This window comes from Bombyx mandarina, chromosome 01 (assembly GCF_030267445.1).
Source record: "Bombyx mandarina strain Sakado chromosome 01, ASM3026744v2".
Taxonomy (NCBI): domain Eukaryota; kingdom Metazoa; phylum Arthropoda; class Insecta; order Lepidoptera; family Bombycidae; genus Bombyx; species Bombyx mandarina.
In genome coordinates, this window is record NC_143208.1 from 12,481,305 (window position 1) to 12,497,570 (window position 16,266).

General features: G+C 37.0%; 1 protein-coding gene across 9 annotated transcripts in view; it reads right to left on the reverse strand.

Moving 5' to 3' along the window:
* Positions 1 to 9,484, reverse strand: part of LOC114246912 (uncharacterized) — a 182,448-nt gene extending 172,964 nt beyond the window's left edge. For 7 of the 9 annotated variants that reach the window (XM_089730108.1, XM_089730074.1, XM_089730041.1 and 4 more), the window contains exon 1: positions 8,634 to 9,484. In XM_089730108.1, the coding sequence (XP_089586234.1) occupies positions 8,634 to 9,111 (478 nt within the window). In that variant the 5' untranslated portion in view covers positions 9,112 to 9,484. The remainder of the gene's footprint in view (positions 1 to 8,633) is intronic. The other 2 variants (XM_089730179.1, XM_089730140.1) reach the window with 1 other exon arrangement.
* Positions 9,485 to 16,266: the final 6,782 nt, after the last annotated feature.

Consider the following 16,266-nt stretch of genomic DNA (forward strand, 5'->3'; position numbering starts at 1 on the left):
GGGGAATTTCATACGATAAACAACTATAAAAAATCTGCAAGTATTGTATTTTTTTGTATTGGCTTCCGATAGTCGGTTTTGTCAATCCGCGGGGAGTACTGTCGTCTTAAAGACACGAACAGTAGCTATTATATCACATACATAATAATATACATATGATTGATACTTCAACCTCGTATCTCGAGATGGACAGCGCCCGTCGTGCTCTGGTGGATGAGCTCATCTGCCTATAATATACGTTAGTGATTTTAAAGGTCAATGCCCACGCTGTGCACACATATACATCATGCAGTTCTCGGGTGCTTTCTTAAAACGTTGACTGCGGGACTATTTGAGGGATTTTTAGCCAATGCGAGTGAGGTCTTTCCGAGGCAGGATCGGACTTGTTTACGGTATGAGACCTGATAGGCCTCAAAAAATACGGTTTTCGAATATACCCATACCTTTAGAAATGTGGAGTTGAAAAGTTTTGACTGCAGCATCAGGGAACAGTGTCGTGTTGCTTTTAAAGTCGCATAACGCAGTTAACGAGTTAACTAAATCAGGAACGTAAATAAAGTGGCTTCGTATATTATCCGCCAAAGTAGCGAAAATAAATTTTAATGAAAAAGAAAAAAATCACAACAGTTTTGCGACAGAAAAATAATATGTTTAGCTTGTAAAGTGGCAAGCGGTGTTACATCAGCAAAATGGCGGCTGTACAAACAAAAAGTTATTATCCACGACTCAAATGAATGTAAAGCTGACAGATTTTCACATCAAAACAAATTCACACTTTTTGTGTGGGGGGACCTCTAGTCTCTAATTTTAGATCAATTGAAGCATGTACGGACTATGAATGAACGCATAGACATTCTACAGTTCAGTACCAATTACAATCTGAAATCATCTTTGTAGCTCGAATCAAAAACTATAAGATGCTAGTCCCGAAATAATGCTAGTACCTAACACTAAAATAGTATCTTTAAACTGTTCTTCAATAAATATGTTTAGAAAGCATAACATTTATTTTCAGCACAAAGATACGGTCTTTACGTATTATACATTTCAATTCATATATCTATTTTTATCAATTCTCCTGTCATTTTCCATCGTATTTTTACTATGCACTCGTCTCATTTCCAACTTTCACTAAATGGGTTTAAATCTAACCGCTTGCGTTTTGTTGTCGCCAGATTACGATAAACTCATCGGAACTTGTGTTTTATAACTAATTTGTAGAACAGCTTTTGGGAATTGCTGTATATATGTGTATATTTATATATACATACTGAGAATAATAATACAAAACACGTCGATTTATTTTGAATGAATTAAAACTGAAATTATTTTGAATAATTCCGATTTATATGAATCTTCCCCGATCATTATAAGTTTCCAGAAAAGATGCGTCATCTTTAACAAAGCGATTAGGCGATCAATCATCCCCACATTACGAGATAAGGTATTTCATCACATTATCCTCTCGTCGTGAATTAAAAATGTGCACATTGTTGGAAATAGAAATTTGGAGCACGGATTTACTTTTTCTCCCTTAACTCTCAAGAGTACCTATTTTTAAATCATGAAGTAATATCTATGGTTAGGTTTGAGTAGTCCTATTTAACTGAGACTTCGATTTTACAACTCGACACAATCTGGTGGATGACAGGGCGTCTTGTGAGCTCGCGCAGATTCTGTGTGCTTAGTGCGAGTTTCTTAACGTTCTCGATAGCGTAAAAGTTAAGCCAATTTAGTATGCAGTTGGAACAGCACCCCTAACGGCAAACGTACACAAACGAACCCATTCCATACAAATATGAGCTAACTTTTACGCTATCGAGAACGTTAAAAAACTCGCACTAAGCACACAGGCCTCATATCTCGAGATAGGTCTCGGCATTCATAGAGGCGTCGAACCAAAAAAAAATACGTTTGTCTTTATCAAACAATCCTTTTAGCACTTTTAGAGGCTTTTGCATCTTTGCACCTAGAGTAAAACAACGAAATGTGCGGAGTCAACGAATTTTTTTTCTTCGTTTTTTTTTTAAAATGCTTATTTACGAGACAATTACGGGATAGTCTGAGAAAGGTAACGCTCTGAGGTGTAAAAATAATGTGAGAATGCTTTCACGTGTTGCGGTGTATATGATAGTACTGTAATATGTACCTAAACGCTGAAAAAGGCTTCCGAACTTCTTTTTTTTCGAAAATGAAACCTCGAACCGGTTCTGACGTAAAATAGGTTTTTAAATTATTGCTAAGCGCTGGGGCTCGGGATAAATTAGACTTTCACTAAAGCGCAAATTAAAACTCTGACACTTAAAACACTTTACAATTCGCCCTTCACTTCTTCCGCTTTGCTTCAGGTGATCCGGTCGCTGTTTCGCTTCGAGTAAAACCGATTACTAGCTGCCTTCGTGTCATCTCTACAACGCTTTTATAGTCGCCACGACAAATCTACATCATTGTCGAGAATATTCGCGGTAGGACTAATCGTTTCGATATGTGTTTCCGCTATTTGATAATAGATGGCGTTACACTTTTCGAGCGTTCTCGACATTACTAGTTCTTTTGATATTCGTTTGTGCTATTTGATGACAAATCGTGTTACATACTCTTACGGGCGTAAAATTATTTTTTTGTCTTAGTACTGTGATATTATATCTAATTTCACTTGTCACCGAGTTATGTTGTTTGCAATGGTGTATATTGCAAACAACATAACTCGGTAACTCGGAATAGAAAAACACGCATTTTGTGTTCGCCAAATATACGGTAGTCGGTATCAATGCTCTGATTTGCTATATATAATATTATCAAAAACAATTTTATCGATAAAGAAGACGACGCCGCTATTTCATTCTTCACAAGTTTCGGAATTATAAAAAAAGAGCTTAAAACAAATTCAAGCATAAAAAATAATTTTCCATAATCTGTAAACTTTGAGTTCGCTATTCAGAAAATCAGAACGTTTAGAGGTTTAATTGACCTACAGTGCCTACAATATTTCCAAGTTCGACTTGGCTTCTACAATAGACTTAGTTCTAAATCCAATTAAGCCCTGTACATGACATAAAATATAACTTTAATTGATTTCTTAGAAATTCTATTGTAGTTATTATTTCATAATCGACCCATTGTATTTTTATAGAAATAAAGTTAGCGTAATATTCCTGATGTCTAAGTTCGATTAGAGCTTTTCGATAAGTAATAATGCTTCCGATCGAGATGTCAGCGCTTTGGTTGGTCTTCAGTTCGTGGAAATTTATAATCGATCTCAACAGGGCGGCGTAAGCTCTTTAGCTTTAATATCCTAAACATATTTTATTGAAATGAAACTCGCGAAACGACCTCGATAATTTCAGGGAAGCATTTAATATATTTGATACTTTACTTTAAATTATTTTTTTAATAGTTCTTTTTTCGAATCATACCTGCTCTAAGGGGGATGGTATAAACATTCTTAAATAGGTATCTTTTAACATCCGTTACGTAAATTAACTCTGAATGAGAAGACCTTAAATACAAAAACATCTGAAGCAGACTCCGTACATAACAAAGGGTCTGATACCGCCCACTCGCCTGTCTAAACGTCTAACGATTGTGAGCCTGTTTAGATAGGATCATAAAACGCTTTGACTAAACTTATGGGCTCTACAAAGCAGTAATTATAAATTTATCCGTTTGCACAAGTACCTGGATACGTTTATTAGTTTTGCATTCTGTTATAAGCATCTTGTGACACTTTCTCAAATAATAAGGGACTAAATAGCGATAGAAAAATGGCGTACGTCCGCCATTGCAGAACAGAAAGCGTGTTCCAAAACGCTTAAATATTAGCCGAAGCTTATATCAACTAACGTAGACCACTAAATAGGGCCCGCTTCTAAATTGATCCAACTGATGTGGAAACATACAAAAACATATAAAGTGTTTAAGATTTAACTATAATTTCGACGTATGGTACGTATGGTGCAGATACGATTTCGATTTGTTTTTCCTGAAATACCGTTTTGCCTAAGTTGCACTATCAATGGTTCGGCTTTTGGGACCGTTCGCTCACATTTCAGTGTGTGTGAGCCATGTCTTCTGTAAATCTGCATTTTCAGTAAATACACTTCTCAAGTTCAATTGTATGGTACAAGAGGTCATAAAAAATAAATTTACCAAAACAATACACTTGGTTGGACAACTTTATTTCAGATTATTTTAAACTAGCGGCCCGCTCCGGCTCCGCTCGGGTCTTTAACAAAAATTTCAACGATATTTGACGTTTTTTAATTTTTTTAAATAAAATGACACTTATTGCGGCGTAACTATAATAGTGAGACATATGCTGTTGCGACACTTTTTGTAAATAATAATGTGTTCTACAAAGTCGTAGTACATTAATTTATTCTACACATGAATAGTTTTCGCAGGCAAGCGATGTAAAGAATATTTTAGATAATTTTTTTACACCTTGGTTTACATTATTGGAGTTTTAGTAAAGTCATTATTTTCAAAAAAGATTATGGCCTGTGTCACTCGGGAATAGTGTAGATTCCAAACAGTGAAAGAATTTTTCAAATTGGTTCTGTAGTTTCGGAGCCTATTCAATACAATCAAATCAACAAATTTTTCCTCTTTATAATATTAGTATAGATGAATACACAAAGTTATCGCTAACTGAACTGTTGGTAGTGTAATAATTGTAATGTAATCATTTTTAATCGCTCAGATGTAAACGAGCTCAAGTTCTAACTTACGCAGCTGCCGAAGCCCTTACCTACAATATTAAAGACCACCATCTAGAAAGGCGAAATCGTGGTCTACTTGCATGCCTATCAGTAATAAAAATAAAAATTAGACTATTAGGAATTCAACAGCTCGGTACAAAAACTAGTTTTTCTTATTGCCTCTGTAGGCAGATTAGCATATGACTCAGCTGATTATAGGTAATCAATGTCGCTCATGGACATCAGCAGTGCCAGGAGCACAGCCAGGCCGCTACCATTGCTGAAGTCTCTCCGCAAACGAAGAAGGGCATATCAAAGCGATCGTGAAACGCCGTAGAATGGAATACATTCTACAGACGAATGGTACGTGGCAAGAAATATCTCTAAAACGCAGTGTATATGAACGAAACTGTACTATTATCATCAAAATGTTAGCAGTAGGTTAAGGCTGCAATCAATAACTGATATTAATCTGTAATACCATTAATTATCATACCAAATCAAAATTATTGTGCATGGATTGATTTTTTACTGGTGGTAGGATCTATTGTAAGTCCGCGCGGGTAGGTACCACCATCCTGCCTATTTCTGCCGTGAAGCAGTAATGCATTTCGGTTTGAAGGTTGTGGCAGCCGTTGTAACTATACTTGAGACCTTAGAACTTATATCTCAAGGTGGGTAGCGCATTTACGTTGTAGATGTCTATGGGCTCCAGTAACCACTTAACACCAGGTGGGCTGTGTGAGATCGTCCACCCAATTAGCAATAATAAAAAAAAACTATATAAGTTTACAATAGTAAATACGGTTAAAATTATTCTCTATTTACAAATCTGTTTGTACGTCTGTAGAAGTGGTAGCGATAGAAAATATCCCAATCGACGACTTCGGATTTTGTAATAAGACTATTGGACATGCTCGCAGATTTGATTTCCGTTTTGAGAACCTGTATCGATCATTCGTGTTCGGCCCAAAACTAATTGCTTCGCTTTGATCTAGAGAATCGATTCATATTCAAAATAGAAATTAGAATTATACAAGAAATTAACGTGTGGCGTGTGGTGTATTTATTAATAACTAGCCGACCCGGCCGACTTCGTAGTGCCTCAACCGATAAATAAAAGACCTAAGATTTTATATAAAATAAACTTAAAACAAACAAAAGGAATCCGTCCGACGGAGGGGACATCAAAGGAAAAACAAGATTGTTATTTTTATTTAATTCCGAGCATTTTCATATTTATCTACCTTTTAAACCTTCTCTGGACTTCCACAAATAATTCAAGACCAAAATTAGTCAAATCGGTCCAGCCGTTCTCGAGTTTTAGCGAGACTAACGAACAGCAATTCATTTTTATATGTATAGATAAATAAGTTTATAATAAGTTAGTAATGCAATAAGAATCAAACCAAGAAACCTTTCGATTTAGTATGATACTTCGGAATTAACCGCATTGAAAAGGAACCGCACGATCATTGTCCAAAACTGTTGTTAAATTTAATTTTCACATGCAACGTTCAAAATTCAAAATATTTTCTGTAAACTATTTGTTTTTCTTTTCTCTTTCTAGAATCTTCAGTTGTGTTAGGCAATGGTAAAAACGATGACGCGAATGCCTTTAATCTTTATTTACTCCTAGATTTCGCAAATAAACTTTTGCCTATAAATAGATGTGCAAGAATAGATTAAAAGGCAAATGGACACACGAGCCACCTGACCATAAGGGTTCACCGTTGCTCATGGGTATCCGTAATGTAAAATTAATCAAAGTCATGTACAAAAAATTATCTCTGAAAACAAACAAATTTCGTATGCATTTATAAAAAGATACAGAGATATCGAAGATAATTCAAGGCCTTTGACAATTTGACTAAATCGACTATTGCAGTGTTCGTTCGATGTCACTGAACTGGTAACACTTTCAGAATAAAACTATGGACTCAAACGAACTTGTAAAAATATCATAATAATCCCGATACTTATTTAATATTTATACATTTATTCCAAAGAAAGCCTCACAGAGTTTATCGAGAACAAAACAAAGAACAAAAGTTGCTGTTGCAATAAATTTACCGAAAATAAGGAACTACACTAATGTTGACGAACATCCTTGAAGTATTTCTGACCCCTTAGTTAGTTAGACAGCAATTTATTAAGCAAATTTAAATCTTTAAAAAAAATCACAATCCAAGTCGTAGTACTGAAAAGTTATAGAAGTAAAACTTGACTTTTCAAAAAGTCATTGAATAAGTTTTTTTTAACTATTTATAAAAAAATACAATTCCTCAACGAAAATAAATAGAAAAATTTATTTCTGGGTATAGCTATTAATTAAATTTGTTATTATTTTGTCCGCTACAGATGATGGACAATTCTTAAAATTATAAACATGTTATTGCTTGTAATTATTATTGTAGTAAAACGTGCATTAACGTATTTTAAATTACATTACTTTTTAAAAACTGAATAGCCTCTAATTTGCTGGTTTAATAAAAAACAATGTCATTTGAAATCTTATTACTGGAAAAATAATTGAGGAATCGAAGTGAAAATTTTCCTCTTTTTTCTACAACATATCTATTATTCGAAAGGTATTCCTTATGTAGCTTCTTCCTACAGTATAAAAGAATACGCGTTTTGAAATAATAAAGATCACGCTTATAATAATATCATTGTTTTTGACCGAATTCATTTCAGATCTTTGGAAAGTAGAAACGAAAAAAAGTGATTCTGTTTCGTGATTTTGAGAAACTTCAAAATCTATCCTACAACTAAATTTTTAGCAACGTCCTTCTTAAAAACCTATAGGTAGGTCATAAAACGGGTTTCCAACCCTTAGAACGAACCTTTCCTTCCGCGGTTTTAGCAAACAGTGTACAGAACGATGGTGGTACCTACAAGCGACTTTAAAACACGGCCTGCCACCAATACGAACTAGGTCGGGAATTAAACAAATCGATTTAATTCGAAAACCAACATCTATAGACGGAAGTTCTGTTTAGAAATTTTGTAAAATACGTAGTGATAAATTGTACTTTTCGAAGTAAGGATTTTTTACAAACTATACGTCCTATAATACGTTTACATAGGTAGATAGATTATTGCATGGATTATTTGTTTCTAATTACGGCAATAGGATACATGTCCTTTCCCCATCGGCGGGGTATTCATAAACTGGATTGCCAAATAAAAGAATAAATGCTCTTTAACCGAAATGAGATATGTATGTATTGTATTTACGTACGAGATAAATTTTGCAACCACTTAAGCCCCCACGATTGTTAGGAACGCTAAGGTCGTCTGCCTTCGATAGCTACAAAAAGGCATGTACCTATTCTTTCTTTGGATGAGATCGCCCAACCATGAACGTTAAAAAGTCAAAGCTATCAAGTGCTCTCACTTCAGATGAGAACAATAGATTCCGCGCTGTTTTGAAACATGATGCCGCTTACGTCACTTGCTCTTCGATAAAAAATATAAAATCTTAAAGAGACGCATTTGAACGCTCCTTTGTTTTTTAAAAGTTTGTTCGCAACCGCACATTAACATACAGTAACCGTCATACTATCACGAAGGCGACTAATTACAAACGAAAATGTAAATAGCTTCGCAAGGCAAACAACGTTGATAGGGACACAGTCGCACTTAAGCATATAATTTAACCTCCATTCTTGCCAAGAACTGTATAAAATTACATGTTTACACAGTCGTGTTTGTAATAAAGCTGAAACAGATACAGTTTATTGGCACGCATCGAGCGTGTAGCGGGAAGACCGCGGTAAGGCTTCCCGTGTTTATCCGTAGCGAAGCACGTCGACCCTCGAAGAAATGTACTGAAAACGCACAGCTTGGTAAACATGAAACTTAAGATATGAGAACAAGGACGGCAGGACTGCGTTCGTCCTTGGCAAGGACGAGGCAGAGGTGACTCACCGAGCGGCTGGTGGAGGGCGGCGTGCGCGTCACAGTCTGCACAAATGGTTGAACGGAGCATCCTCTCGCGCTGGAGCCGTCTAAGGAGCTGTAAGTGCTGAGGAGTGAACACTGTCCCCGAACGCTCGCCCACCAGCACCACGTCTCCCGCCTCCCACCATGCTTGCTCTCTCAACGTACCGTCACGGTTGAACAGGCTCATGTCTTTATACCCTTCAGGTGGACTGAGAGCGCCCGGCTCCGGCTCCTGGTAGCGCTCGCACGCTCCGCATCCAGAGCACTCTTCGCCCTCGCCCTCATCGGAATAGCCACACTCATCTCGCACAACAATAATATAATCGGCTTCGAAAAATTCATTTGCGCTCTCGTCAAAAACTACCCTGTGCTTTTTGGGTTTGTTCCCTTTTTTAAGTGAGGACTTTAAGTTTTCGTGATCTTTATTGTGGCGCGTATCACGAGCGGCGCGGTCGCCGCGCATCGTCGCGTGTTATCGCGGCGCGCGCGATCGCCGTAATGTCGGAAGGCCACGACGAGACGACGGGCGTCAGGCGGCAGGCGTTCCGTCGACTGCAGCGCCGCGCCCGCCCTATCGATCGCTACCAGCCGACTCGCTGGTGCCCGCCAGCCTCATGCCGACCATCGACATGCCACTCTGACGACGATTTCCCTCTTGCCATGCCATAAATATCCTGCCCCGCGCACGCTCTTTAATTGGACTCATAAAACCTTACTACCGAAGGACTGGATTACGTTTTATGTAACTTTTTGCTTCTGAACTCGGCCATCGAGTACGAGTACAACCAAATCGTTCCTAACTTGCGACACGTTCCAGCGGAGAGCGCGAATCTCTGTTTATTGTAATATACGTGAGTATGTGTATAAATCCGAATTTTTTGAGATATTTTAAGTTACTTCCTACAAACTACTTAATAACAACTTTAAAAAAGAAGCCTGGCTAGTATCTCTATCGACTGAAACGTTCGTACTGAAAAGGAAAAAAATACAGTTTACAACAAATTTGAAAGAGATGAGTTCCAGAGGTCATCGCTTTATTAAAAATTATCAATTCCATCATAAATAATACGATTTAACAACTTTCGATGCAAAAATCTGAATTTCAAAAACGAAAGACTTCGACGAGTTAAACGCGAATCGTCGTTCGTGACAATAAATTCTTTGATATATTTATTATTCCTCTACTTCTTCTTCTTCTTCTTCTGCTTCTTATTATTATTATTGTTATTTGTTTATATTTATTTAAAATATTATTAATTACACAACATTTTTTATAAAAAGATATTAAAAATACAATTTTTAAAAAACACTATACCTATAAAAAAAATAGATTGCCGCTGATGACGGCGTCTATGACACAAGCCACCAGTGGTTAGGACTCCAGAGTGAGAAACCTCCTCACAATGCGTACAGTATCGAGGATAACTGCTTTCTATATTAGGCCCTTAACCCAGCTGGATAACGAAAGATTTTTTAAGATGTTGATCGAAACTTTTCGCTATCAAACCGTGTACCGACACAACTATTGGAACAATGATGGTTGAATCAACATGCCACATGGCGGGAGTGTGGGCCAGATCTAAATATTTTATTAATTTGTCCTTTTCTGCCTTCACGAGGTTCTCGTCATGAGGAATGGTGACATCAACCAACACTGCTCGACGCGCAGATCGATCTATTATCACAATATCAGGCTTATTGGCAACAATATACCGATCCGTGATAATAGATCGGTCCCAGTAGAGCGTAACATGACCATTATCAAGAACTGGTTGAGGTTGGTGTTGGTAATAAGGTACAGCAGAATCAAGAAAACCATATTTCAGAGCAAGTTGTTGATGGATAATCCTAGCCACTTGGTTATGTCTATGCAAGTACTCGCCGTTAGCAAACCGAGAACAGCCAGAAACAATATGTCTAATAGACTCTCCCGGACGGTGGCATGCCCGAAAAATGTCGACCGTTCCATCCTTTAGTATATATTTCCGCTTGTTGTTGTTATTGTTATTATTATTATTATTACTATTCTAATAGAAACTGTACGAAGTTCCATCAGAATCGAATGAATAGCATAGAAACGTATGAGGCAAAAACATATATTTATAGATAAAAGCTAAAAAGAAGACAGATTGAACCAGTCTACGATCCTCATTACTTAGTTGCCGCCAGCTCTGAAAAGTGCAAAAATCTTATATTACACAGATTGACTAACAAAATCGAACAAACTTTAAAAACTAGTACCAGGTGTTTAAAGTTTGTAAACTACACGTCGAACACTTATTCAAATTTTTCAACGAAAACAACGACTTCTCCCCTCTAAAGCTGGTTGCGTACTGAACCGGGCATGCGCGCCACGACCGTGGTGGTTGGCCACGACAAAAATGTTGCGGACTCCCAGGAACTTCAAAAATCATCTGAAGAACTTTCACTCTTCAATAGTTTCTATGAATAATGATAAGAAACTTTTTTTCCGTAATTATGTATATGTCGGCGCAAATATGACTATTTACCTATTATTGTAAAAATAATAATAATTGAATGTGATAATCGGATCATCTGATCATCAACTAATTACTCTGTGTTTATTAGGATGAGAAATTGATGTTAAACAGTCCCTTTTATTGTAATTTCAATACGTTAAACGTGTAAACACGCGCACGTGTACCAAGCCCTATAAATAAATACGCCGTGCTGTCTAGCGCTTGGTCCCCACTTCGATAAAGCGGCACGACACGAGAACCCTCTCATCGTGACCGCTGGTAACTACATTCCCGATCCTGCGGAAAGAATGGAAAGCAGTCGACGTCGCCCCAAACACGTCATTTCGGATCCTCCCGATCCACTAACGATGCTTTTAGGTACCTCAAGCACCGGTCATCGTTCTCGTCGAATCCGTCGCTTACCACGAAGGGCTCGACGAGTAAATTAACTCTCAGACTGAGTTTCTCGCCGGATCTTCTCAGTGGATCGCGTTTCCGATCCGGTGGTAAACTCTGCGAAGCACGGCTCTTGCTAGGGTTCGTGCTAGCAACGTCGTCAGGTTTGAGCCCCGTGAGCTCACCTACTAGTTAAGGTTCCGCTGATATAGCCTCTCAAGGCTATAAGCTTAGGTAGGAATTAAAAAAAAAAAGCGATTGGGCATTCGTGCCCGAGCCGTAGTGCAGTACGGATCTCTCTGATGTTGTTATGCTTCTCGTGAAACGTGAAATATACGCAGTTCTCGTGAAGTTTTGTTTCGGAAGCCCAAACATGAGTCATCGTCAAGAAATTAATAACTGTGACGTGACAAATGCTGACGTCACACTTTTTAAAAACATTCCGTCAGCGTTTCTCTTCCCTCATATACTAGGCTGCACTAAAAGTATCGGGAATGGAATATTTCCACTGTTCCTGTCATATTAAAATCTTTTTAATTGAAAACTCCTTGGTTTTAAAAATCGAATACCATTTATTTATTTAAAAAAAGATTCTCGGTCTTGTCGCGACGTTTCGTCAAACTTGTTTAGTCGTTGAGAAAATGGAATTGACTCGAGAAAATTCAAGAGCGATGATTTATTATGACTTTCGAAGTGGTTTAACACAAAAACAGTGTGTTGACCGGATGATTTCTGCATTTAGTGATGAAGCCCCATCCAAAACCACAATTTATCGCTGGTTTGCTGAGTTTCGACGTGGACGTGTCAAGCTCAATGATGATCCCCGTCAAGGTCGTCCTAAAACTGCAGTCACCCAAGAAAACGTTGATGCTGTGCGTAAGCTGATTGAGGAAGATCAACATGTGACATACCGCGAAATTCAGGCAACTTTAGACATTGGCATGAGTCAAATACAAATAATCTTGCATAAACAATTAGGTGTAAAAAATTTGTTTTCCCGATGGATACCGCATTCGCTCTGTGTAGAGCAAAAAGCGGCTCGAGTTACTTGGTGTGTCAGAACTCTCGAAAGATTCCACGCAGGATCCTCAAATGCTGTATACAACATTGTATCAGGTGACGAATCCTGGATATACGCCTACGAACCCGAAACAAAAAACCAGTCACGAGTTTGGGTGTTCGAAAATGAGTTAAAGCCAACAAAAATTGTTCGTTCACGGAGTGTTGCAAAAAAAATGGTGGCCACTTTGTCTCCAAAACCGGTCATGTTACGACTATTCCTCTTGAGGGACAAAGAACGGTTAATGCAGAATGGTATGCTAGCATTTGTTTGCCACAGGTCGTTTCTGAACTCCGTAAAGAGAACTGCAACCGCCGCATTATCCTCCATCACGACAATGCGAGTTCTCACACCGCGCACAGAACAAAAGAGTTTTTAGAGCAAGAAAACATAGAATTATTAGACCATCCGCCGTACAGCCCCGACCTAAGCCCTAATGATTTCTATACTTTCCCTAAAATAAAGAATAAATTGCGTGGACAGAGATTTTCATCGCCTGAAGAAGCTGTGGACGCCTACAAAACGGCCATTTTGGAGACCCCAACTTCCGAATGGAATGGTTGCTTCAATGATTGGTTCCATCGTATGGAAAAATGTGTCAAATTTCGCGGAGAATACTTCGAAAAGCAATAAATACATTTTTAAATAGTAATGTTGTGTCACTTCGTTAATTCCCGAAATTTTCCTCGTATTATTGTACTTAAATTATCCGTAAATTTCTAAGAAAAGATTTTTCCCCTACCACTTGAGTGAGTTGTTACATTTTCGCGACTCCACTAAATACTTCGTGGAATCGAATACGAGATTGGGCAATTGTAATAAATAACCTATCCATACTAAATATTTATTTCTGTCTGTTTGAAGGGTGAGGCAGCTATGGTACTGTAAAAACTGAGACTTATGACATGTCTTAGAACTTAGAACTTATGTCTTGAGGCGGCCGCATTTACGCTGTAGATGTCTATGGGCTCCGATATCCACCAGATTAACACCAGATGGGGCGCGAGCTCGTCCACGCTTCGAAGCAATAAAAAAAATTAAAAATTCATGTGGAAATGTGTTTGTGTGTTTGTGTTCTTGTTTGTCCGTTTTTCAAATCAAAATGAAGCAACCGATTAATATAATTTTTTGTTTCACATTAATAGTGTTAGACCACGAGAGTTACCGAGGCAATATTTTTCCTCATTCGCACTGGAGACTGCCTTGTTATTGCCTTATCTTAAAAAAAATAACGCAAAAACCTTTAGAAAAAATTATAAATTATTAACGCATATACTTGACCACGCAGGCGAAGCCGTGGGTAGCAGTTAGTAATATAACTAACCTAGTATAAACCAGTACTTCAATTTTCTACACGTAGAACTCAAAACCAAGAAAAAATACATAAATCAGATTAGTTATTAAATGAAATATAGCTTGCGATTGTTAGGTATTACCTTCCTAATTTTAACACGTTTCGAATTTAAATCTCTTTTAAACATTTGTTTCATATGGCAACATTTACAGATCTTTCAATACTTGACTTTTAATAACACATTTATATACATGTGTTATTATTTTTAATTAATTATTTCGATCAAGTTCTGGTCGAAATAGGAGAAGAGCCTTAGTTACTTTTAGGGCGTCTCGTGAGCCCGCATGGACAGGTAACACCATCCCGCTTATTTCTGCCGCGAATCAGTAATGCGTTCCAGTAGGTACTAAAGAACTGAGTTTTAATGTCTCTAAGTGGGTGGCGGCATTTTTGCTGTTGACATCTCTGGGCTCCGGTAACCACTTAACCCCAAGCGCTCTTTCAGCGCCCCAGCAATAAAATAAAATAAAAAAGGTGTGATGTCGTGGGACACCGGATAGGAACGAAGTTCCTTATTATAAAAATATTAATTTTAAGTTCTATTCGAGGTATAAAGAAAATAAAACTGGAGGCTTCGCAACAACCCACGGTCATTCGGTAACGTGCGAACTTACTGTGGTACACTTCATTCACGGTTGTTTGCTTAAGAGTTACGCTCTGAGATCGTAGTCAATGAATGATAAAAAAATATATTATGTTATTTTTTGTACGTTATTACAAAGTTAAGTCGTACACTGTGTGCATCTATCTATATATCTGTAATCTGGTTTATTCATGATGTTTTTGTCTAGAACTTTTATTCAAAATTATCAATGCAGTGTTATTTTATTGTTTGGCAAATATTTATATTATCAGTTACATGTTGTTTTCTATTTTTAGATATGCCTCACGTGTACGTATCAAAGAGTGCAAATCCTTATAAGAGATATGATCCCTTAATATTAAAAACAGTAATAGAAGCCTTTTTTTTTTTTAACGCTCGGTAATCAATTTACGGATACCCGGTCGAGGGGGTAATAGAAGCCTATGAAATTAGGAATAAGTCTTCAGTTGAAATACCTAAGCAATTGACCATAAGTAAGTCGGTTTTGCACAGGCATGTAACAAGAACAATGAAACCTCAAGGTGGACAAAAATGTATAAGTAATACTTAATAAAATACATTAATATTTGTTCAGAGTGGGGGTATCCACCAGATTAATTCATGGCATAACGGACACGCCTAATCTCTTAACCCAGAAAAAAAAATCAGCCCCTAAGTACTGACTAAGAACAAAGAAATATAAACCGCTTTTAAAAAAGTCCGCTCGTTCGAATTTAGGTGCTAACTCTCCCTTAAACAGAATCCTTTGGGACTACAATAATCTCCACGGTAGCGCGGTCTCCGTCAATGTTCATTCGGAGTTGTCCGATTGCACTGAACTAATTTTAAGTGATGAAATAGATGTTTTTTCTAATTATCTCACAACTTACGTAAATATAAATCAATCACAAGTAATTAAATGTGATCAAGTTTTAGTTATATATTTATTTATTTTTGTTGTCAATGCACTGTCGATTGCACCTTTTTTATGCCATTTGAGATGTACTTTTGTCAGTTTTTCAATGTTTTTTATTGATGATCACTTTGTTGGTGCAACTAAATAAATTAATTAATTAAAACCAAGGAGTGCCAGCCCTACCAAATTTCTCTACTAATATCAATTTTGTCCCTAATAACCGCAATTTCTGGGTAAGGTAGGGATAGCACCCATTTTTGCTTTTTTTGCTTAAACTGGAATGCTAATTGCATAGCTTTAAATTGGATAACAAAGATGGCCCCAAGACTCAATCATTTTGATCCTGATATAGCATTTTAAACATCATTAACTACCTTAAAATTGTTCATGAAGTTGGAATTTGTCCCGAATCACCCCATTTTATCGGTATGTAAAATGGTGACTCTACCATAGACTTTTTTACTTTAATTTGTTCAATCAAGCAAGCAAAAGAAATATAACTCATACAGCCTGTTTTTTTGTGATACCATGTCTTCCAAGAGAATTAACATATAGCGAAATAAAATAAAAATTGATTATTTTGAAGTTAGTAATGGGATCCAATTAATTATATAAAATGAAACGATGTGTTACATCTGAAGTACAGTATAAAGAAGAGAAGCGAAAATTTTCGGAAAAGTTCGTGTAAATTTTAATAATCTCACTGTATTAGTTTACTGCAATGTTATTTCATTTTGTCTCATCTAGCATCGGAGGTGTGGTCTGTACTCATCTGATTTAATTCTATATTTAATTTATTATTTTCATTCTGATTCATTTACTTTTAAAT